Raw genomic sequence first — 23,157 nt, forward strand, 5'->3', positions numbered from 1 at the left:
CACCGTCTGAGCAAGCCGGGGAGCGCCGTGCCGTGCCGTGCCGTGCCGGTGGGTGGTGCCGGGGGCGGTGCGGGCTGTCCGGGGGCCGTCATCCCGGTGCGGTGGGGCCGCGCAGGGCAGGGCAGGGCAGGGTGGCGGCTCTCTGGCCGCTGGGGGCGGCTGCAGGCTGCGGGGCGCCCCGCCGGCCCCGGGCACATCGAGCCGCGCCGGGGAGAGCGGCGGCGGCGGCCCCGCAGGTGGGTGCCCGGGTGGGGGCGCGACGCTCCTCGACGGGGCTCGGTTGCTCCCCAAGGAGCATCGGGGTGGTGGTGGTGGTGGTGTGTGTGTGTGTGGGGGGGGGACACGGGCAGGTGCCGCGCTGCGGGGCAGGAGAGGCGCAGCCCTGCGCGCACCTCGTCCCCCCGTGCTTCGGGTCCTCTCTCCTTTCTGCCCCGCTTTTCTTTCAGCTCTGCTTGTGCCCTTTCCCCTTCCCTTTCCCCTTCCCTTTCCCCTTCCCTTTCCCCTTCCCTTTCCCCTTCCCTTTCCCCTTCCCTTTCCCCTTCCCTTTCCCCTTCCCTTTCCCCTTCCCTTTCCCCTTCTTTTTCTCTGTTTCTCTCTCTCCTTGCTTTCTCCCCTTCTTTCTTTCTCTCACCTCTCCCCATTCTCTCTCTCCTTTCATTCTCCCCCTCTTTCTCTCTTTCTCTCTTTCTCTCTTTCTCTTTCTCTCTTTCTCTCTTTCTCTCCCTCCTTTCTCTCTTTCTCTCTTTCTCTCTTTCTCTCCCTCCTTTCTCTCCCTCCTTTCTCTCTTTCTCTCTTTCTCTACCTCCTTTCTCTCTTTCTCTCTCCCTCCTCTCCCTCCCTCCTCTCCCTCCTTTCTCTCCCTCCTTTCTCTCCCTCCTTTCTCTCCCTCCTTTCTCTCCCTCCTTTCTCTCCCTCCTTTCTCTCCCTCCTTTCTCTCCCTCCTTTCTCTCCCTCCTTTCTCTCCCTCCTTTCTCTCCCTCCTTTCTCTCCCTCCTTTCTCTCTTTCTCTCTTTCTCTCTTTCTCTCTTTCTCTCTTTCTCTCTTTCTCTCTTTCTCTCTTTCTCTCTTTCTCTTTCTCTCTTTCTCTCTTTCTCTCTTTCTCTCTTTCTCTCTTTCTCTCCCTCCTTTCTCTCCCTCCTTTCTCTCTTTCTCTCTTTCTCTCCCTCCTTTCTCTCTTTCTCTCTCCCTCCTTTCTCTCCCTCCTTTCTCTCCCTCCTTTCTCTCCCTCCTTTCTCTCCCTCCTTTCTCTCCCTCCTTTCTCTCCCTCCTTTCTCTCCCTCCTTTCTCTCTTTCTCTCTTTCTTTCTCTCTCTTTTTCTCTCTTTCTCTCTTTCTCTCTTTCTCTCTTTCTCTCTTTCTCTCTTTCTCTCTTTCTCTCTTTCTCTCTTTCTCTCTTTCTCTCCCTCCTTTCTCTCTCTCTCTCTCTCCCTTCTCCCTCTCTCCCCTCACTCTCCTTTCTCTCTCTCTCTCTTACTTTCTTGTTTCCTTTTCCTTTCATTCATTTTCTTTTTCCCCTCCACTCCTCTCTGCTCCTCTCCGCTCTGCTCCTCTCTGCTCTAATCCGTGCAGTTCACATCTCTCCGTTCTTTTTCATCCCTTTCTTTCCTTCTCCGCTGTATTTTTTTCCAACTCCCTCAGCACCCCGTCCCGCGGCAGTGTGCGCAGGGCTGGCCCCTCCATGGGATGCTGGGCAGCCCAGAGTAGGCTGCTGGGCTCAGGGTGTTGGATGGGTCTGAAACCTGTTAGTGAGAACAGGGAGCAGGGGACAGACACCCCATGCTCCTGAGGAATTGCAGACCTGAGGTATGGCTTTCTTCTTGTATTAAATTCGCTAGAATTGGGAAAACCCTGAGGAAACCTCCTCTTCAGAACAGCAAAGCTGTTTAGAAGGTTGTAAATAGTTTTCTGTGACCCAGGTTGGGTGGGAGGACTCAGAAGCCTGACAGGAAGCTCTGGCACTTTGCCCCCTTTCAGTGTTGCTCAGAAAAGTAGACTTCTTTGTGGGAAAGAGGGGGAGTGGTAGCAGCAGGGAATTGCCATTTTGGAGCCTGCAATTTTAAATTTCTTTTTTAATGGAATATGAGGTGGGTGACCTCAGAGCTGGCAAAAATGACAGGCCTTGGGAGTCAGAAATCGCAGTGTGAGAAGAGGGGACAAGACTAGCATTTCAGTCTATCCACTTCAACTTGAAAATTCTTGAGAAAAAATAACACAATATTTGTACGTCAGGATGGAGCTCAGTTACAGTGGAACAAGGCTTTTGAAAGTGGGTGTGTACAAGAGAAATACTTTTTTCCTCACCTCTGTGTTTCACTGCTCTCACCACAGTAAACATCAGTCATCAGCATTAATCTCTTCCCTATGAATCTGAAATGTCTGGGGTAATACCTATTTCCTGGAGCTATAAAAGCCAAAAGTTTCTTAAAAAACATGAACATCTCTGCCAAGTCTGTTCGCTTTTTCTACACTTCTGTGAAATGCACTGGGGAACATACATGCTGAAGATTTACAGTCTGCTGTGTTGAGAGCACAGTGATGTGCTGAGCAAAACCCTGCTCTCCGTATTCATTGCTACAATGGAAAACTTACTGCTAGTCTTATGAAAAGATTTAATTTTTTATTATTATTTTTTTTCTAATAGTCTCCTCCTGGTCTTTGTTTGAATTCTGACGTAATCCCAAAGTTCTCCACTTACTTTGGTTCATAAGATCCTGACAAAGCACTCTAAATTATAGTATGTATTTTGCCCTTTTGTGCATTTTGTAATGGATACTACTTTCTAGGTAGTGCCTGCATCTTAGGCAATAAAAAGTTACATTTTTGAACTATATTTTTATGTGGCATTGTCTTGCAGATCAGGTGAAACTTGTTTCATGCTCATTTGAAGTGAACAGTGGGGGAAAAAAACAACAAAACATATAGTACCTCTTAAGCTGTAAATTTAAAATAGAAAAAAATGTTTTATTGACTTGCACAATAGAGCTAAGCCTGTGCACTGGAGCATGATGCTGATCCATGTTAGTGCTGTAAGAGATCTCGCATTTTCTGAGAAGGTTGTTGCTGCTGGTACTATTTGTCCTTTAGGTCACTAAAGAAGTATAACTGTAGGCATACGTACACTGCCTTCAAAAAAGGGCAAAGAAAGTCTCCTCAGACCAGTAATCTAAATGTTGTGCTTGAAGAGGGATCAAAGTACTCAAGAGTTTGACAGCCTCTTCCCTCCCCCATTAGATTCAGGTTTGGTTTAACAGGTGACATTACCTTCCCTGCTAAGGGGCCTGCCAGTTTGTCCTGTTCTGAAACACGGGCATTATCACAAGGGAGTGATTAGCAAACACTGTAGGTGGGCAGCAGGAGTGCAGAGCCTGCTCAGTTCCAGGGGAAATTACAGCTCCTGCTTTAAAGTACTGTGAAAAAAAAATAAATGCATATGCATTTCACTTAAAGGTAGCCAATGCATACAGATTAACCTGAGGAACACAAGGCAACTCAACTGTTCTACTGTTAAACCGGTCAATCGTACTTTAAACATTTTTTTTTGTGTGTGTGTGTGCGTTTTATTTGTTTGTTTACTTTGGGATTTGTGAGTGTACTTTCTGTGTCAGCTACCTTGAGGTAAAACTTTCCTTCAGTGCTAAGAGTCTCAGACTCCTTGAGGTAGGCGGTGGTCACTAAAAGACTTTGTAATAATGACTTCCCTTTGCTTAGTTGAAATTTCTTACTATTTTAGCTCTTCTTGTGGGACCTTTAAGAAAGGATTTTAATGCAAGTGGGAATCAGACTTTGAACTCTATTGTGAGGAAGATGTAGTTGACAAATCAATAGAAAGGCTACCAAAAATTATACTCTTTCAATGCCTATCTGATTCTAGTCACTCCCATCATTCAGCGTCCATGTAGTGGTAGGTGTAGCAGTGGTGTTTCATTTAAAGCTGCCTTCTAAGCTAACAAGTCACTAGAAATGTGTTATTTCTTTGTAAAGAAAATAAATGCCTTTTGTTTCCTTTTCTTCCTGTTTTATAACCATCTCTGAAGGAAAAGCCCTGCACTCTTGCAGAGTGTTATCAATGAGCATCCACATGCAACCCTGCTGCTCTGGGCATGACTTTCAGAATTCATGTCTTAGCCCCATACAGTCTAATGGTAGTCCAAATACTCTGCTTGTGACTAGTGCTTGTTATTGTAAGAGAGAAGACAAATGGAACAAACGTGACTGCTTTCATTCGGTTACAGGCATCGCTACTTTCAAGATCGTATTGCTTGATATCATGGAAATGTTGAGTAAATGTGACCCCGCTGAGTGTAGCACATCTCTTCAGAAAACCCCACATCCACGCATTCCATCCTTGTGCTTATGCATGCTGGTGTTTATGCAAGCAGTTTATGGCTTTAAAAATCACTTCCTCCTCAGAACTAATGTTCTGCATAGCTGAGCCTGAATGGAAGCAGGTCAATTGTGAAAACTGCTTGCAGGACACATATGCTTTGAAGCACGTTGGATATACCCTGGGAAAACTCAAAGACTTTTCAGCAAATCCACCATCAGTGGAGGGCCTTCTGCTGAAGTGTTGAGGAAAAGTTTGATACCTCAGGTGGAATTTGTGAGTGGGGAAAGTGAAGAGCAAGAATCTGGGACGACACCTGCTCACTTGCTATTCTGAGGGCCAGCTGAAGTCTTCTTATATCTCCTCCCCGTGCCCCAAGGGCAAAAAAAAAGGGAAAATAAGTCAGTTTTGACTCTCACTCCCCACCCATCAAAAGGATTACTCGTCTTGTGGCCCATCCCAGCCAGTGCTTCAGAAATGGGTATATTCAGTACAACATTTTCCACTCAGTATTTTTTCAATGGGTTTCCATAAAAATAAAAAACCCAAATTGTCATGAGTGTGTGTGGGATTTTATTGCAACTGCCAGAAAGGTTTCAAGTATGTGATGTAAGGTTTTGACTAAAAGCTAACATGTCTGTGGATGTAGACTTGAGGCATGTGTTAATGTTTGTGCTGCTGGGATCTCTTCCCAAGAGCTATACACCAAAAGTCACAGAAGCTACAACAGGTATAGGGAAACACCTCCATCTACTTCCTCTGATGCTCTTTTAGAGGAGAAAAAGTGAAGGGAAGGAGCTGTGGGCACCTTAGCTTGACAGCCCCAGGGAGCAGTGACGCTGAAACCTTGTGGCCAGGCATGCAAGACCAAGGAGACTACGCATACATTTCTTAGCTGGTTTTGTCCTCCTGCCAGCCTCCGTAGTGCTGCCGGGCTTTAGCTCCTTCCTGCCTTTCTGTCACGCTTCTGCAAGATGTACAGGCTGCCCAAGTACCCCAAAGTCTTTTCTTACCTTCTGCCTAACCACTTCTGAGCTTCTGGTGCTGATACTGGCCCGTGGTGTATTTTGGAGGTGCTTAGGTTTCATTGCTGAACTGGCATTTTACATCTTGCTTCAACAGTTTCTCCATTGGCGTGAGCAAAGACTGGAGTGCCAAAATCACAAGGCATTTGACCTTTTGTGTTTTTTGGTCCCAGTGCCACCAGCCCTACATTATCTTTTCACGAGATGAGTCTGTTTTACCAATTCACAGCAAACCCTAATTGATTTTTGTAAAATAATAACAACAAAAAAAGATACCATAAAAAACTATATGGTAATATCTTAAAAAAATATATATATACTTAGCCTATGGTTTCACTTTGTTTTCTGAACTACTTTAGACAGGACAGATGAGGGTTATGCATTTTACTGAGTTTTGAGAAAGGGGTCCCTGTGACAAAGGAGAATTAGGAATCCTCTTTTGCCTGTCCTGAAGATGCAATGTTTAGCAAAGCCACAAACCACACATTCTTACGCTTATGGTCGTTTGAGGGGGGTTGTTCCACTGACCCACATTTTGCATGTTGCTAACTCTGCATAAGAACTAATAAGCGTGTGTAACCGTTGTTGGAAGGAGGAGGAAGAAAGAAGTTGAAGCACTGTAATTTGGGCAGAATGAATTCTCCCAGAGAACGATACTACCCAGATGCAAAACTGATTAGAGGCAGCTCTTGCTTTTAACCTAGTTTAGGAAAAGACACACCTCCTACTCTCAGCCGTATCAGTCCAAACAAGAACCTAAAACCTGGAGGCTGAGTTTGCTGGACTAGGGCGTGGTGATCTGCTAGGTCTCTGAAGCCTTCCCATCAAGCTAGGCTTTTCCAAACTCCCTTGTCCAGATCCATTGTACTGTGTTGCCTTTGTTCCTACTTGATGACCCTCTCCCCTGCTTTAAGGATGCAGTTTCACGATAAACTTGAGTTGGTTTAATCAAGCGTGCTGCTGCTGAAGGAGGAGGCACTGTTCTCGTCCATCCCTCCCTAGGTTCACACGTTCCTGGGGTGGGAGCAGGCTGGTGTCATCAAGGCCCTCAGGGCCCTACCAGCAGACAAAGGACTTCCCCAGGGCCAGGCCTGCTCCCACACTGACAGGAGGTGCTGGGTACGTGTGGCTGGGAGGGACAGGAGTGGTACTGCTCCTTCCACCAGCAGCGTGCCGTGTGTCGGACGAATCCCACCATGGAACTGCATCCGAAGGGGTGGGCTCTGTGCAGCTGGGCTCAGGCACATTGGCCTCTGCCAGGGCTCCTGGCAGGTCGGCATAGCAGCGCGGTGCTTCCTCTGCACCATCGTGAAAGTCCCCTTGAGTGGTGTGAGTGTAATGCTCCTTAATGGATGGGGCCCTGGCACACCTGATCTAGTGGGTGGCATCCCTGCCCATGGCAGGGGGTTGGAACTGGGTGGTCTGTAAGGTCCCTTCCAACCCAAGCCATTCTGTGATGATGGTAACAGTACTGCTGTTACCTGTTTTAGTCCAGCCAGTCTGCATAAAACATCCAAATGAAATTCAGCCTCCCTTGGAGCTGTGCTATAATCTTGTAAAAGATGTTTTCTTTAATTATTATTATTGAAAACTTATATTTCTTGTGGAATTTTAGGTTTGTTTTTAAGGATGGATGAAGCCATACTTATCTGAAGTCGCATGCTGAGCTGGGCTAGGAGGGTGCTGCTCCCTCTTGTCTGTGGCTGCGGTTTTTCCGTGATGAACTTTGTTCCTAGTTTACTCCTTTAGCACAAATACCCACGCTGTATCTTCCTGACTCATTCAAATCAATAATGTGGGTCACATTTACCACTGAGCATGTAGGGTAACACAAGTTTATAAAGTAACCAGGTAAACACAACACTAACAATACCCAGCTATTTTATAGCACCTTTACAGTAATACGAAAATTAAATCTGACTTTTATCAAAACGTCTCCCAAACTGCCAGATAATGAATACTTGCTTCATAGATGAATAAATTAAGATGCAGGTGATCCAAGTTATTTAGCCTCTGACACAGAACAGGTGTTAGAACAGGAGATTTAAACTTGGTACAGTAATCCTTCCCAAAAGGCCTATTTAAATGTCCAGTGGTAGTCTGTAGTAAAAATCAAGTTGAAGTGGCCTTGTGCTTTCTGTTTAGTCATACTTTATAGTCTCTATACAGCGTTTAAGAACAATTCTGTCAGGAAAAAGGGAAGCAGGCAGGTAACCAAACCTTTTTACCAACTCTTCCAAATACCAGCAACTGCTGTAAGTTTCCCCTTTGAATGACTGCTGCATCAAAAACACAGCTGTAATGAGGAGGAAGCAGTAGAAGATGGACACGGGTCAAATACATACCTTCTGAGACCAAGCCTCAGTTGAGAGCAAGTCCAAGGCTGTGCATGAAGTCTTTTTTTTTGTCTGCGGCTGTGAAAACCTCCTTCCTGCTCTCCCAAGTACAAAGCTGTGTCTGTAACACTGAAGCTATCAAGAACTTGAGAAGATGGCAAAAGCTTTGCTGTTTGAAACCATGTTAGGAGTATTCTAGGCTCATAAAACTTTCTAAAACAGAAAAAAGCTATATTATTAGATGAATGTTAGCAAATCTTTCCTAGCTCTGTGAAGGTCAGTGTTTGCAAAGAATGGGCATATGGCCAGGTCCTAGTACTTCTAGAAAGGAATTCCAAGCATAAACAAGGCAGCTTATGATTAAGACTGCTCAGTGGAACTGGTGTGTCAGTGAGAGGAATTGACTGTGGGGAAAAATTACATAAAGATAAGTACCTCGTAACCTGTAAATGTTTACATATTTCTCTTTTTGGTATAAAGGAAATAAAAGTTCTATTTATTTTGAGCTCAAAACAACTAGCTAGCTATAGGTGACCTTTCTGAAACAGATTATTTACCCTGTATTCAGCTAAGTCTTCCACTAAAAGCAGACTAAGAAGGACTTCTTAGCAAACTTACTCTTTGGAGGTCATAGCAAGTGAAGATCTCAATGGTAGCTTTAAGTTAAGTCTCTGGCTCCCTGCATCACAGAGAACAAGAAGTGGGTGGCAATTCTCTTACAGTGCGTGTTGTTCCTCAATGCTCATGCTTCTATATAAACTGAGAATAGGATAAAGTAGAAATGCTAACTCTTGCCCTAAAGGAAAGGGTTCCAGTTTCCGACAGCTAAAAATTCACAGATGTAAGTGCATTTGAATTACATTTTAACTTTTACAAAAATCCTTGTTCAGATGTGGTTGGTAAGCAGAAAACAGTAGTTTAAAGTTAACCCATATCACAAACTGCACCCTATGGAAATATATACTTGATAGAGGCTATGGAGACTATCACATAGCTGCTATCCTTTAATTAATTTCATATATCATGGGTATTATTTTTATTGGATCAGATTGACTAGTCAGAACTGGCAGGATGTCAAGTAAGGAAGTGTGTGGTAAGTTGTAAAGCATGTTAAAACTTGCTCTAAATTATGTCTTTGTATTTGATGCCACAACACAATCTAAAGGTGGTGACCGAGGAATTCCCCTCTCCCCTTTTCTTCTACTCGTACTAAGAGCTTAAATTTTGTTTCTTCCAGTATACACCTAAAACGGACATGCAACACACATCTGCCTCCCAACGATAAGTTAGAAATTCAAGATACAGTAATTATGAGTATAACTCTGAAAGCCTTCATGGTAAACATTGTATTTACACAATACTGTTATCCACAAATAACTTGTGGCCCTTGCATGGTGGTGGCCTGAATTATGAAACACTTTGTTGTGGTACTGGTTTAAGATATTGCCAATCCTTAGAGATGTGCTAGATGTTTGTGCAGTGACCTACACCCTCCATCCACCTTCCCCATGTGGATCAGTTCCCCTGGTCCATTTGCAGTGCTGCGGGCGTAGTGGTGGACATGAAGCATAAGTGCATCCCAATGGCACCACTGCTGTCAAAAACCTCTGCAATGCCACATCTCAATTTCTTACACATACACATATTGGGTTTTGCAAGTTAAAAGCCACAATGTAAGAATTACAAGCTAAAATGATACTGAGGTAGCTTAAAGAAAAGAGGGAAAAAAAATAAAATCTTATGCTGAAACAGCAAAACCCAGAGGAGAATACAGCACAATCTTCCTCAAACAAATGTTCTTACCAATTATTTTGGGAAACAATTGCTTAGAATCAAAAAGTTACTCAAAGCACTAAAATTTTATTGAAAGTAGTAAAAATGAAAGGAGCTATAGGTCTCTCAAAGACTTCAATATTTCACAGACTTTTTAATTTAGAGATTAAAATGTTGGAAGACATTCACTATAAATTATATTATTTTTCACAACTAGAGCTTGGTTTGAAATTCAGATCTGTGCTGAATTATTCAGATAACAAATTTGTAAGCATAACTGCTTGAGCAGTAAATTGTTTAAGAACATCCTATTCTTCATCATTTTACATGTATGAGGTAGTACAAAAAAGACATCTAGTTCTTTAATCCTGTTGTAGGCTGCAGTGTTCTCAACAGCTAGAACTATAGCAGCCACATGACTTTGGGACAAACCCTTCACAGAGTGCTGAAACAGAACAAAGGCATTTCAGCACTCTGCAAACAGAATATGGAAAAAAAAAAACAGAAGCAGAACTAACAAAAATAATGTAGCATCTGGGTTGCAACTGCCTTGCAGCATGTTTCCACATAAAAAGCAACTGCTGAATAGTTAAAAAAAAAAAAAAAAAAAAAAAAGTGTGTCTAAATGATGGTAACACAACACTGCTGTGCTCTTAGATTTGTGCATTTGTAGGGATTTAACACTAATCAGCTTTAGAGATGGATCCTAACTACTGCCTTTTTACCTTGAAGAGGTACTTCAGCAATTCAGTCACAGCTGTTTTCAGAACTCTGCAAGCTGAGGAGCCATGCTATACTAATTTCTTTTCCCTTTTTAATCAACCCTTTCTTGATAGATCATCTGCAGGATGTTGAAGAGACTGCATCTCATGTAAAAATCTAGGAAGTCTTCAGGGACTGCTTCCCCAGGAGGAAGATGAATTGTGAATAGTATCTAGGAAGTGAGTGGTAAGTTAAAACTGTAATTAAATTTATGTCACCGTTAACATGGGTATAAAACATTCTTGTCACATTCTGAAGATGAATTAACATCAAATACTTGCTTGTCAGAAACATACCTGACTTATCTTGATTTTGTCAGATGCAGTTGAACCTGCTCTGCTCTCTTACTGAACTTGAGTTTGTAGTCGTAGTCCTTCAGCTGATAAAAGATCAGAAATAGCTCACAAAAGCTATGTTTCCTCTCCCAATATTTTTCTTGAAAAAATACACTAATTTTATTCATTAATTTTTAATTTTCAGTAGAATATTTTTGTCTGAAGTATTCACTTTTTTTTTCAGTCGGTAAATAGCAATGTCACTATTATCCAGTAATTTTTTAAAGAAACTTTTCAGTAACTGCAATGACAGCTATATTTTATTTCATTTTAGGATTTTTCCTTCTGTCTTCCTGACAAATGCACCAAGTTTCTGAGAAACACAAACTGTTTTTCTGAAGTTGTTGAGGCTGATACGAGCAGAGTGGAGGACAAATTTTCTTAGCCCTACAAAGCCACCTGGTATTTGAAATGCTGAAAAGGAAACTACGGTTTTGCCACAACTCATGCTTCAGGCTTTTCTTGGGTCTAACTCTGATTTTAGTAATCGTTTCAGTTTTGAAAGTTAACCAGAAACCAAACTTCTTAAATCGGAGACATCTAGAGCTGACTAAGGAAGACCCTACTGGCAATATTAACTGCACCAAGATAATAGAGGGTGATATAGAAGAAATTCAAAAGGTGAAGCTTGAGACATTATCAATATCATTTAAGAAGCGCCCCAAACTGACAGCCAATGACTATATTAACATGACAGCAGACTGTGCCTCTTTCACTAAGATGAGGAAATACATTATGGAACCTCTCAGCAATGAAGAAGCAGAATTTCCAATTGCTTACTCAATAGTGGTTTATCACAAAATCGAGATGCTTGATAGACTTCTAAGATCTATCTATGCTCCTCAGAATTTTTACTGCATCCATGTAGACAGAAAGTCTCCAGAATCCTTTTTTACCGCTGTGAAGGGAATAGTCTCATGTTTTGATAATGTCTTTATTTCCAGCCAGTTAGAGAGTGTTGTATATGCTTCATGGAGCAGGGTGCAGGCAGATATTAATTGCATGAAAGATCTCTACAGAAGAAGTTCAAACTGGAAATACCTAATAAACCTTTGTGGCATGGACTTTCCTATAAAGACCAACCAGGAAATAGTAGAGAAATTGAAAGCCCTTAAAGGTGAAAACAGCTTGGAGACAGAAAAAATGCCTGTTTATAAAGAAGTAAGGTGGAAAAAACACTATGAGATTATTGATGGTAAGGTAAAGAACACAGGTATAGACAAACAACTGCCACCTCTCAATACTCCAATTTTTTCTGGTAGCGCCTATTTTGTAGTTAGCAGAAGATTTGTAGAACATATATTAGAAAGCAGCAAAATCCTCAAATTTATTGAGTGGGCAAAAGACACTTACAGCCCTGATGAATACCTGTGGGCAACGATTCAGAGAATCCCTGAAGTCCCCGGTGCTGTTTCTTCTAGTGACAAGTACGACGTTTCTGATATGAATGCACTGGCCAGGTTTGTCAAATGGCAGTACTTTGAAGGAGATGTGTCTAAAGGTGCACCCTACCCACCGTGCAGCGGAGTTCATGTTCGGTCTGTCTGTGTGTTTGGGGTAGGAGATCTGAAATGGATGCTGCGAAACCACCACTTCTTTGCTAATAAGTTTGATACTGATGTCGACCCTTTTGCAGTGAAATGTTTGGAAGAATATTTACGACATAAAGCTTTGTATCTGCAAAAGAACTGAAATACTGCACTCTCCAGTTATGAAACCTAAGTACAAATAATATACAGTACAAATAATATACTACTTTAACATGCAATACTGGTGGTGGTGGTGGTGCTGATAATGGCTATGATGGTTATCACCACATTGGTATGGTGGTGACAAGGCCCTGCCTGGTCCATGGACAAGTTGGAGAGAAGACATACCTCTGAAGATGAGGATGCCTTGTGTTACACCCTGAGTGTTGGAACTTGGGTACAAAATCAAAGATGGCAGATTTTGGAAGCTCAACTATTTCAAATATTTATTATATAAATATGTGTTATGGTGTGATTAATGGGCTTCCTTTGGCTAAACAACTTGTTTGAAGGCCTGGAAATGATATTTTTTTTTCATGGTTATTTCTGATTTTTTTTTTTTTTTTTTTCCCATGAATATAACGCTAGCTGTAAAAGAAAGTGAGGAGAAAAAAGGGGGAAGAAGCAGCGGGACTGCACAAAGTTCATATTGAGTGCTGGAAGATCTCAGGAAATTAACATGGGAACTGATTTGAAAAGTAAACAAAAGGGGATATACCAAAGCCAAGTGTCATCATTTAACTTAAATATGATTGCTGCAGTTCTGCAATATGTAATTCTTAATCCTCCTGGAAACTTCATCTTCAGCATGGAGTATTAAGGACTTGTATTCCTATTTTTGTAGCAAAATCTTGCTTTTGTAATCTTAAGCCTTCCCTGATAATGTGATATGAAGTTTATCTACTAGTTCCTAGTTATATCATCTCAGGAAAACTTCATTTTTGTGCCTGATGAGAGTTAGACTTGTAATTTTACACTTACTGTATCACAAGTCTTACTTCTGAATCCAGAATGACTTAAGTTTCTCAAAAACTTAAAAGAAGAATTGCAGTAGTGTACAAATGTTACTGATGGAACTGCGGGTTTCTGCTTTCTGTCAGGCTCAACTTAAAATCCAGATACTTTTAACACTAAGTATGCAAAAATAAAGTTATTTTTCTAAATGATTCTCTCTCTTCCTACAGTTAAAGTCCTAAGAGGCACTGACAGAAAATCCTAACCATGAAGACCTAAGATGACTTTACTGTAGGTTGCCATACACAAGTGATGCTGCAGCAGAGACAAGTCTTGCCTTTCCTCCATCCATTCATTCAGCCATCCATGCTTGTTTAAGTTCAGCATGTGCTGCTGTTTCTTACTTACTTATTTGCATCTTTTAGTAGAAAGGGGGAAATCTGGATGAATTTTGTTTCAGATTAGTCCCCTGCTTGATCTAGCTGCTGCAATGTGGCACAGGTACTGCAAACAATACAAAAGCATGGTGATGAGGAATCAGGACAGCATGAGGAATGATTTATTTTTTTTCATAGTAATCCTGGTTTGTTATGCATCCTATCTTACTCCTGATATTCATTATTGACACTAGCAAGTAGCAAAATAGACTGTTTTTTTTTCTTCCCTGTTATTTGTGTTTCTTGGACTGTTGCTGTGAAGGCAGTACAAGTTTCTCACAAAGGTAGATTGTCATAAGTTTCTTCTAAGATCTGCCCCAATATGAGACACGAGCGTTATGAACTGCTTACTGTGGATCATGCAAGCCTTTAAGAACGCAAGAGATTTAATCTAAAATGGGGCCTCTTCTTGCCAACCCCCCACCTTCAAAACCACCTGAAATCTGTTTAGGGAGTCTTCAGAGAATCTCACCTGGTGTATAAACATGTAATTAAGGCCTGGGAGCAGAAGCGGAGAAGGGAAATACCCTAGGTTTTCTTCCCCACCCTTTGGCTTTTCTACAAGAATGCTCTTATGGACAACTGTGCTCTACCACCTTCGCACAAGCTATAACAAGGAGGTTCCTTAATTTAGGTAGTAATGGGAAATGGCAGGAAGTCAGGTTACAGCAGAAAGGCAACCGTTTGCTTTTAAGAATTTTTACCTAAAGACAAACTACGTAAATAGCTTCTATAATACCACAGCTGTTGGTTCAAAAATGATGAAAAAGTGATAATGAAGTTCCCTGCACAGACTCAATTGCTTAAAATCGTCTAGACAGCTGCAGCATCAGCCCCTTTGCCTACCTGTTGCAGCATGCTTTGTACTTATTTGTTTGTATAATACATGAATGCCTGTCTGCTAAAAATAATGCTACTGTAGATGGTGAAGATGCTAGTTGCTTTGGTACTCCAAGTGTTACTGTTAAGATAGAGTCAAGAGAGACCCTGTGTACAATCATGGTGTGGTCTGCTCTGTATGGGAGGAAAAATACAAGAAGAGCTCTGTGTTTAGTGTATATTCTCCATAAAATACAGAGGAATTTCTTTTTCTTCTGGGGAATGTAAACTAACCAAAAAACACCCTAAAACAGTTGTAGAAGAGAAGCCCCAGTCTAGTAGATTTTAAATGATATAGAAAGGGAATTTAATGAAAAGAATAATCATCTCTTAAGTAATGAATATGTAAAAGGAAATTAATAGATCAATTAAAAGTATTTTAACTATGCATAAAGACACCATAGCTACTTACAATGAGCAGAGAAAGCAATCTAGTTTATGTTCGGATTTTGTTGAACCTGCCAAGAAATTTACCCAAAATAATCTCCATCTCAAAGTCAAGCAACTTTGTGGCACCAACAAAGTATAAATGAAACCTAGATTGTATTTCTTATTGACATTAGCAGTTGGTATTTCATAACTGATCTCAGTTTTCTACAAGATGTTTAGAAGATGTGAGTAAAATTGTGGTACTGGCTTGAGTGAGCTTGAAAGAAAAAGCTCAACCGAAACAGTGCAGCGACCAGCTAACCTTGATGCTGTGCTGAAAACTCTGGACTTGATCAGCTTTAGTGGTAGCAATAGCTAAAAATTATAAACTTTATGATTATATCAAACTTCCAGCCATTGATCCTGAATATAGTACTGCTTAATGCAAGAAAAATGCAGGTTTTCTCCAATCGGCTTCAGGTTCCTTTTGAGGGAAGAAGGCAACACAGATACCTGCACAAGGACTAAAGCTGGGTTTTGGAGCTGTACAGGGCACTAAGAAGTTAAAATCAAGGCTGTGACCGTGGGTACTTATGTCCTCCAGTCCCTGCTGCATCCACCCAGCTCACAGTAGGCCTTGCAACTGTGACAGTATCAGCCTTTGGGCAGCTATGAACGAAATTGGTTTTCATTGTCTGCTAAATAACCATACCCCCCCCCCCCCCCCCCCCCCCCAACCCTTTTTTTCCATGTTTCAAGGATGTTTTAGTTTCTTAGACCAGCTAACCAGTTCTGGGAATAAATGAGTATCCAGAGAAAAAGTTGTTGAAGAAATACATGTCCTTCTCAACTTCCCGTAACTTGTCTTTTAATTTTCCATAGTAGAATTTTTCAAAACAGTTTAGTGCCTTGGAGGCACTGCTCTTGGTCAGCTCTAAAAAAAGGAACAAACCCTCTCCCCGCACATACTTACACATAAGCACTTTGAATGGCCCCAGTAATAACAATTTGTTTGGTTTACAGATGCAAGCAAATAATTGTGGTAAGCAAGTATCCTGTGTCACTAGCAGTCACTAGTCTGACAGCCTTTGGGCTCAACGGTTGATTTTATCCCAGAAACCTGGGATTTTAGATTTCATCTAAAACCTCCATCCTGCTTTACGTTCGATTTGACAGGAAGGATGTTTGGCTGTCTGACTGCTTCCTAGCTAGCCCAACAAAGAACAACAGGAAACCTTCAAGCTGAACACTATGGTTACGAGTAAGCTAGCCATACAGATTGCTGTGACTTGCTGCATTTTTAAGTGGCACGACAACTAACAATAGGCACCCTGGCTATAATGTCTATGCATTAGAAAATAAAAATGAATGAAGAGGCTGGCTTCTCTCCCATCCTAGTACTGTGCTGGAAAGGACATAATCTCTTCCTCCAGGTTCAGTGCTATTGCAAGCTCTGAATGGCAGCCATAAAAATAACAAACATAATGTAAGTTCTGTTGCAATATTTGATTGTATTTAATTATAGCTTCATTTAGTCTTAACATTTTTATTAGTGGATTTCTTGTAAAATACGCAGAAGTTCTAATGTTACAGTAAGCACCTCTTCAGTCAGTTATAATGTGGGAAATAGTATTACATAAAATGGCTTTCCATGAGTTGGCAATACCATTCATCCTCAGCTTAATGGTTCAGTAACATAGTAGACCAGTTTTCATATTTTTCAAATTATCTTCTTTCCAATATATGTTTCCTTAATTGTCCTTTTACTGCCTTAGACTGCAGTGTAGTAATGTAATAGTAACCTGCTTTTGACAGACAAGGAGCCTTTCAGGTGATGTAGATGGCAGACAGAAAAATACTATACCCTTTAGGTTATGTTGTTTATCTCAGATCATTCACTCAACCTTTTCCAAACACCATTACTCACTTTCCAATAATCTATACTAACATGATTTATCAAGTAATTTTTCTCATTTGTGTTGAGTCTTTCTATTATTATTATTATTTTTTTTTTTTTTAACTGAAGAGAGACAGTTTCTTAGTCTGCACAGAAATAAGAGGTTTCTTGTTTGTTTCCTTGTTTGTTTTTGTTCCCACTCATCCCCCTCCCCCCCCCCCCCCCCCCCTTTTCTGGATTGTGTAATAACCTCAAACTGTCCCTGTGAATTTGTGTTATAGTGTTCCTTATTTGCCTTGCCTTAAGTTACAGTGTCTTTGGTCAGGGAAACATGTTGCTCAATGCCCTCTTTTAAATTCTGTGGCTCTGAAGCTGAGCTTTGATCTTGGAGTCCTACACCTGGCAGGTTTCTTCTAGGATCTCCCAATAGTCACTTTAGTTTGACCATCTTCTATTACTATAACAGAGCTTGACAACAAAAAATTAAGAATACAACCAAATACTAAAAGTCAAGACAATAAAAAGTAAGAACACTACCAAATCCTAAAAGTCAAGCTGAAGTATCTAAAAATAGATTTTTCCCCCAAATCCAAGTTGTGTAAGGATAAGATACTGAAAAAATACTCAGATAAAAATACAGTGTCAGGAAGGGCCCTGACCAGATGCCATCTGTTAAAAATCTGTTAAAAATGTGCCATGCTCCACTACAGGATATTCAAACAATTCTAGTGGGAGCTCTAGTCCCACACAAGTGATAAAATTTTACTTTGTGCCATGTAATTGTATTAATCTTACTTACCTTTTTTTGTTTTGTTTGTTTATTTGTTTGTTTTTCAGATACCTGACCTTAGCCTTGTTGTCTCATTTATACCTGCAGTATTTCAGAAATTGATTAGCAGAGAAAAGTTTAATAATTAAAGTCTTCACTAACAATACCAAGATTAGTTTTTCTGAATCAAAACCTTGTCTCTCTCTCTCTCTCTCTTTTTATTTTTTTTTTTTCAATCAGCTTTCCTTTGCTACACATCAGGGTCAGGAGCTGAAGTTACCATATGGCTTCCAAGTCTCTCTTACTAACTGGTCTATGATACAAAGGGAAAGTGAAGGTTGTGGTTTAGCATCAGTCACAGAATCATGAACCATAGAATGGCCTGGGTTGGAAGAGACCTCAAGGATGATCTAGTTCCAACCCCCCTGCCGTGGGCAGGGATGCCACCCACTAGATCAGGTTGCTCAGGGCCTCATCTAACCTGGTCTTGAACACCTCCAGGGACGGGGCATCCACAGCTTCTCTGGGCAACCTGTGCCAGGGCGTCACCACCCTCTAAGTGAAAAATTTCCTTCTAAACCTTAATCTAAATCTCCCCTTTTAGTTTAAAACCATTCCCTCGTGTCCTATCATTATCTACTCAAATAAAGAGTCCTTCTCCATTCTTTTTGTAAGCCCCCTTTAAGTACTGAAAATCTGCAATAAGGTCACACGGGAGCCTTCTCTTCTCCAGGCTGAACATCCCCAGCTCTCTCAGCCTTTCTTCATAGGAGAGGTGCTCCAGCCCCCTGATCATCTTCGTGGCCCTCCTCTGGGCCCACTCTAACAGCACCACATCTTTCTGGTGCTGGGGCCCCAGCCCTGGACGCAGCACTCCAGGTGGGGCCTCACAAGGACAGAGCAGAGGGGCACAATCACCTCCCTCCACCTGCTGCCCACCCCTCTGTTGATGCAGCCCAGGATGCAGTTGGCCTGCTGGGCTGCAAGCACGCACACTGCTGGCTCATGTCGAGCTTTTTGTCCACCAGAACCCCCAGATCCTCCTCTGCAGGCCTGCTCTCAATGAGTTCTTCTCCCAGTCTGTCCTCATGTCTGAGATTGCCCTGACCCAGGTGCAGCACCCTGCATTTAGACTTGTTGAACCTCATTAGGTTCATGAGGGCCCACTTCTTCAGCCTGTCCAGGTCCCTTTGGATGGCATCACTTCCTTCTATCATATCAACTGCACCACTCTGCTTGGTGTCATCAACGGTTATAAGTGAGTCCTTAGTGCATTTTGGCACCACTTGTGTGAATTGCATTTGTGGTGCTGGAAAGAGATTTCCCAATGTTGATGTATAATTAGTTTAGTATGGAAGACTAATATTGGAAGACTTCCCACCACCTCTCTGTAGGTAACACTCTTAATCTTGTTTAATAACAGGCTGATTATAATTAGGCATGCTACCTGTGCCAGGAACCTCAGCTTTAATTAGCTCTTAAAACTAGATTATCAGGTTGATGTTGTAATACCACCCCCACAAGCAGGAGCTGAAATACTGTCCTCCTTAACTTGGAGTTAAATCCCAGCCATCCTTTATGCATTTTCAAGTCTAAGGCAGGTATCACACACCTGTAAGCCTTGCATCATAGCAAGCCCCAGATGAACTTACTTTGGGGTGCTCAGACCAAAATCACTTAACCTCTCATTTGTGCACATGGCTCCATAACAATTAGCAGCTGTTGCCTACGTGATTTACAACTTCTTCAGAGGAACTAGACAGCGATAAAATTTAGAGTTCAGAATAAATAAATAAAATCTGGACTGCACAACTCATGTACATCTTCTTTAAAGACATCTTCCAGGAGACAAAACACAAGCACCAGGCCTCCTGCCCACTTCCCCCCACCTCCCACCCCAAATTTAATTTGAATTGCTGCCCTGCCAGGAAGATAAGAAAACAAGGCATTTAGTAACAGAGATAATACCCTCGCTCCACTGCTTGCTCCCTCTAGCCACTGACCTTCAGAAGCTCTTCTCTTCAGATGACCAAAACAAGGAAGGGCTGGACAGAAACTTTGTTTTGTCCTCCCAGGAGGATTCAAGAACTAATTAAGCATTTTGCATTTTCTGCTTTTTAAATCTCCCCTGCCTGCTTAACCACTGCATCTGAGTGCACAGAAAAAAAGGTCTGCCTCCATCACTTCCAGTCTTGTGGTCTTTCTCTTAGCAAACAAGACTTGTCCCATTCCTGCCTCCTTGGCTTACAGTCTCCTGACTCCTTTTGTCCTTATGACATGACCTGCTGGGAAGAACAGGCAAATCTGATAGTAAAAATGGCAGACCTGCTTAAACTTTACTTTAGGTGGCCAAGGTACAAGAAGTGAAGTTACAGTAAAACTAACTTCTGTTAGTCTGCGGAGCACCACTTAGTCACTTTAGTCCCGAAGGCAGCCTTTTTTTAACCCCAGCTTCCCACCTGGACTGAAGATAGAATGCAAGGTACCCTTTAACCACATACAGCAGGAGAATCCATAAGTTGATTATCTGTCCAAATTTATCCTGCAGTCCACACTGAATCTGAAAAAAACTTTTAAAATGACACAGTGATTATAACATTCAGATACACAGGGAAAATGAAAGGTTTCTCTCAGCGGCTGAAATCTTTCTAGGCACTTCCTGATCAGCAAAATTTTTAAAAACATACTTTTTTCCTTTATTAATTACAATTGAAAATAAGAATTACTACATATTACAATTTTGATAAGTGTAAAAGTAATGACCTGACATTCCTGATAAAATAGCAATCTGAGCCATGAATGTAGATTAAATTTCATAATTTAGAAATAGTTTTCATTATTTTAACATAATGCTTAGAACATATTTCTTAGGTTCTATAGGAGCTTACATAAGAAGCAAACAGACAGAAATGTTTTAAATTGAGCACAGTCACTTCTGCACTGTTGTATAACTGACAGGCATACTCATTCATTTAGGGAAAGGATGAGCAGAATCATTTCTTCCATATTTCTGCCTGTCTCTAGGCTTCAGTTCCTCTGTAGAAATGGTATTGAAGCCCAGCTGGTGAAGAGAATGTGGGACCTAGAGAATGGATTAGATCATGTATTTCAGTTATGACTTTGGTAGCTGTTTGTTTGCAAGCTATTTCTTAGATTATTTTTTTGGTAAATTCAGAATCTGAAACTGTCTTAAAAATAATAGCTTTTTCATGGCTGCCATTTATTTGGCAGAGAATAATTAAAATGATCTGTGATTTTATTTTAAATGAAACTCTCAGTTGCATCTGTCAGGTTCAATTGGCATTAGAATTTTCAAAATAAACACTGTGGGAAAGAACAGCGGTTTCTAAATGTCTCTGGTCTATCTTCATGGGGATGCAATCCCCAAAACCTCAAAGCCCACACAAACTCAGTATTTTTCAAGTCTAACTAAAATAGTATTGAACTGTATACCACTAGATTTTGTTTTCGAAGTCATGTTGCTTTTAGCCATGAACGTATCAAACCTGCAGTCAGTACAGCAGGCTTCCACCTTTCTTGAGTTTTGAAGCACGAATTTTTACTGATAACCTGAAGAGCACTCAGAAAATGTTATATCTGCTAGACTGGCAGCTCAGCTGTGTAATCCATATACTTCAGTTAATTTGCATGAAGCTATGACAAACTTCCACCAACTAAGCTTTTTTCTAGCATTAAAAATAGCCACATATGGAAATTTTTTTTTAAATGAGAGGGAAAATCCTTCACAAGGGGACCTTTCATCAAACTGAAGATGAATGACACAGGCTGGAACAGTCTCTCAAAAAAATTAAAAACTTGTTAAAAGCAGCAAATGGTGGAAAATGACAGTTATGGTGGAACAGAATGACACTCAACACATCAAAATATTTCACATAGCTCTGCCTAAGACACTACAGTTAGTGGTTCAGCACTAGTCACAAGTTACTTTCAGACAGCAGAGTTGAACCAGCTGCTGGATGGTGGAGGGGATGATTTAATGACAGAAGCTGAGGTACTTTTGGTGCTTTTCATGTGGGCTCTTGACTTATCCACACCTGTGGGACCTGTTGGGCTGCACCCACATGTGCTGAGGGGGCTGGCTGATATCCTCACAAGGCCTGTCTCCATCAGCTCTAGGAGGTCATGGAGATGAGAGAAGCCCCCCAATGATTGGAGAAACCATCTTCAGAAAAGGGTGAAGGAGCAACCTGGGGAACTGCAGGCTGGTTGTTGTCATATTTGGTCCCTGGGAAAATCATGGATGGAGCATGAACTCTTGTAAATGAGCAAGCACACAAGGGAGAAGACAGTGACTGGAAAGAGTCAGTAAGGATTTACCTAGGCTAAGTCATGTCGCATAATCTTCTGTGATAAAATGGCGGTATTTGTGGGTGAGGATGGGAAGTAGATGTTATTGGCCTGGATGTACATAAATAAGGCTTCAACAGACCCTATGAGGAGAGTCGTCAGGAGCCAGGCTGGAGAAGGGCAGTTTGGAGGTATCTCCTGTGCCTCTGAGGGGGTACCAGGGGCCAGGCCCTTTGCTAATGGTGGCCACAAACAGAAATAGGGGAGTTTCCAGATGGAGAGAAGGGGCAAAGCTTCCCTGGCAGAATAACCAAGTGGTGCAACAGGCTGCCCAGAGAGGCTGTGCTATCTCTGTCCTTGGGGGGACTTTGAGCCCAAACCTCCTAAAGCCCTGACCAAATACGTCTGACCCCACCATGGGGCCTGCCTTGGTCAGGGGGTTGGATTGGGGTCCTCCTGCAGTCCCCACCAGCCCATAAGGCTGCTTTTATTTATTCCTCCAGAAGATGTACAGTTACAAAACCACTGCAGAGGAAAAAGAAGTGGAGCAAAATATTTCCAGATAACCCAGTTCTTATGAACTAAATATTTAAAATAGTATGTAATACCTGAGGCTTGCTGTAACTCATTTCCCTTTTATACACCTCCCCTTCACCACCCCCACAAATACCAGTTCCCATAAAGCCCCAACAAATAGTTCCCTTTTTTCATCTCTTGCATTATTTCTAAATTACTGTTCTCTTCATAAGAGTCAGCCACATCTGCCTGCAATTAAAGCTGGTTAAAAGTTAGCTTACATTAATAGCAGGATTACAGGCTGAGGTGAGCAGGCTGCTTACTACACATAATGTAAAGATACCTGCCCATTACTGGCAGTTGTATTTCAGAGGATCAACTAGTGCAGCTGAAGCTGAAAATAGTATTAATAAAATATAATAATAATAATGATAACAATAATAATAAAAAGGCTGGGAAATGATCTAGTACTGTTGTGACCAACACTGGCCTCTGTTCACGTTCTCAAATGAAGCCACAAACTAATTTGTGTGATACAACACTGGGATGATAAGAGATGTTTCCCACTCTTTCATGGAGTGCAGTCAGGAGGAACGCAGCCTACGCTGGTTCAGGTCATCTTTCAGACACAAAGAGGAATCAGGTCAATCTTCTCTTTTGTACCACTCTAAGAAGATATGTGGCTTTTGTCCATGTAAAAGGTGTTGTAAAGGTAGCTACACTGACAAATTGCAGGAAAGCAAATCTGTTTTGTGTGATTATTTCCATGTGTGCTGCCTCTTGGCTAAGAAGGTCTGTATCACTCAGCTTGCACGATCCTTTAAAATCCTATTGTAAAAAAGGTTAGGTGTATGCATGTGCACGTGAGTGGGTAGCTGGTGTTCATCTCTTTGGGCAGGAACAGGTACTTGGGACAGTTTAGATTGAGAAACCACATTATGCAGA

General features: G+C 41.6%; 1 protein-coding gene across 4 annotated transcripts; it reads left to right on the top strand.

Annotated features, from left to right (window-relative positions):
- Positions 1–113: 113 nt before the first annotated feature.
- GCNT1 (glucosaminyl (N-acetyl) transferase 1) lies at positions 114–13,246 on the top strand. 4 transcript variants are annotated; one of them, XM_040541588.1, is made up of 3 exons: positions 114–236; positions 10,294–10,405; positions 10,829–13,246. In XM_040541588.1, the coding sequence occupies exon 3, from the start codon at positions 10,966–10,968 to the stop codon at positions 12,244–12,246; it is 1,281 nt and encodes a 426-aa protein (XP_040397522.1). In that variant the 5' UTR covers positions 114–236; positions 10,294–10,405; positions 10,829–10,965; the 3' UTR covers positions 12,247–13,246. The 4 variants fall into 4 exon arrangements, with proteins under 4 accessions (XP_040397522.1, XP_040397524.1, XP_040397523.1 ...); XM_040541590.1 differs by lacking the exon at positions 114–236 and adding an exon at positions 1,456–1,802; XM_040541589.1 differs by lacking the exon at positions 114–236 and adding an exon at positions 1,886–2,733.
- The last annotated feature ends 9,911 nt before the right edge of the window (positions 13,247–23,157 follow it).

This window comes from Cygnus olor, chromosome Z (assembly GCF_009769625.2).
Source record: "Cygnus olor isolate bCygOlo1 chromosome Z, bCygOlo1.pri.v2, whole genome shotgun sequence".
NCBI classification, from domain to species: domain Eukaryota; kingdom Metazoa; phylum Chordata; class Aves; order Anseriformes; family Anatidae; genus Cygnus; species Cygnus olor.

Excerpts from the sequence above, each read along its gene's own strand:
- GCNT1 (XM_040541588.1), top strand. The coding sequence starts at position 10,966 with ATGCTGAAAAGGAAACTACGGTTTTGCCACAACTCATGCTTCAGGCTT.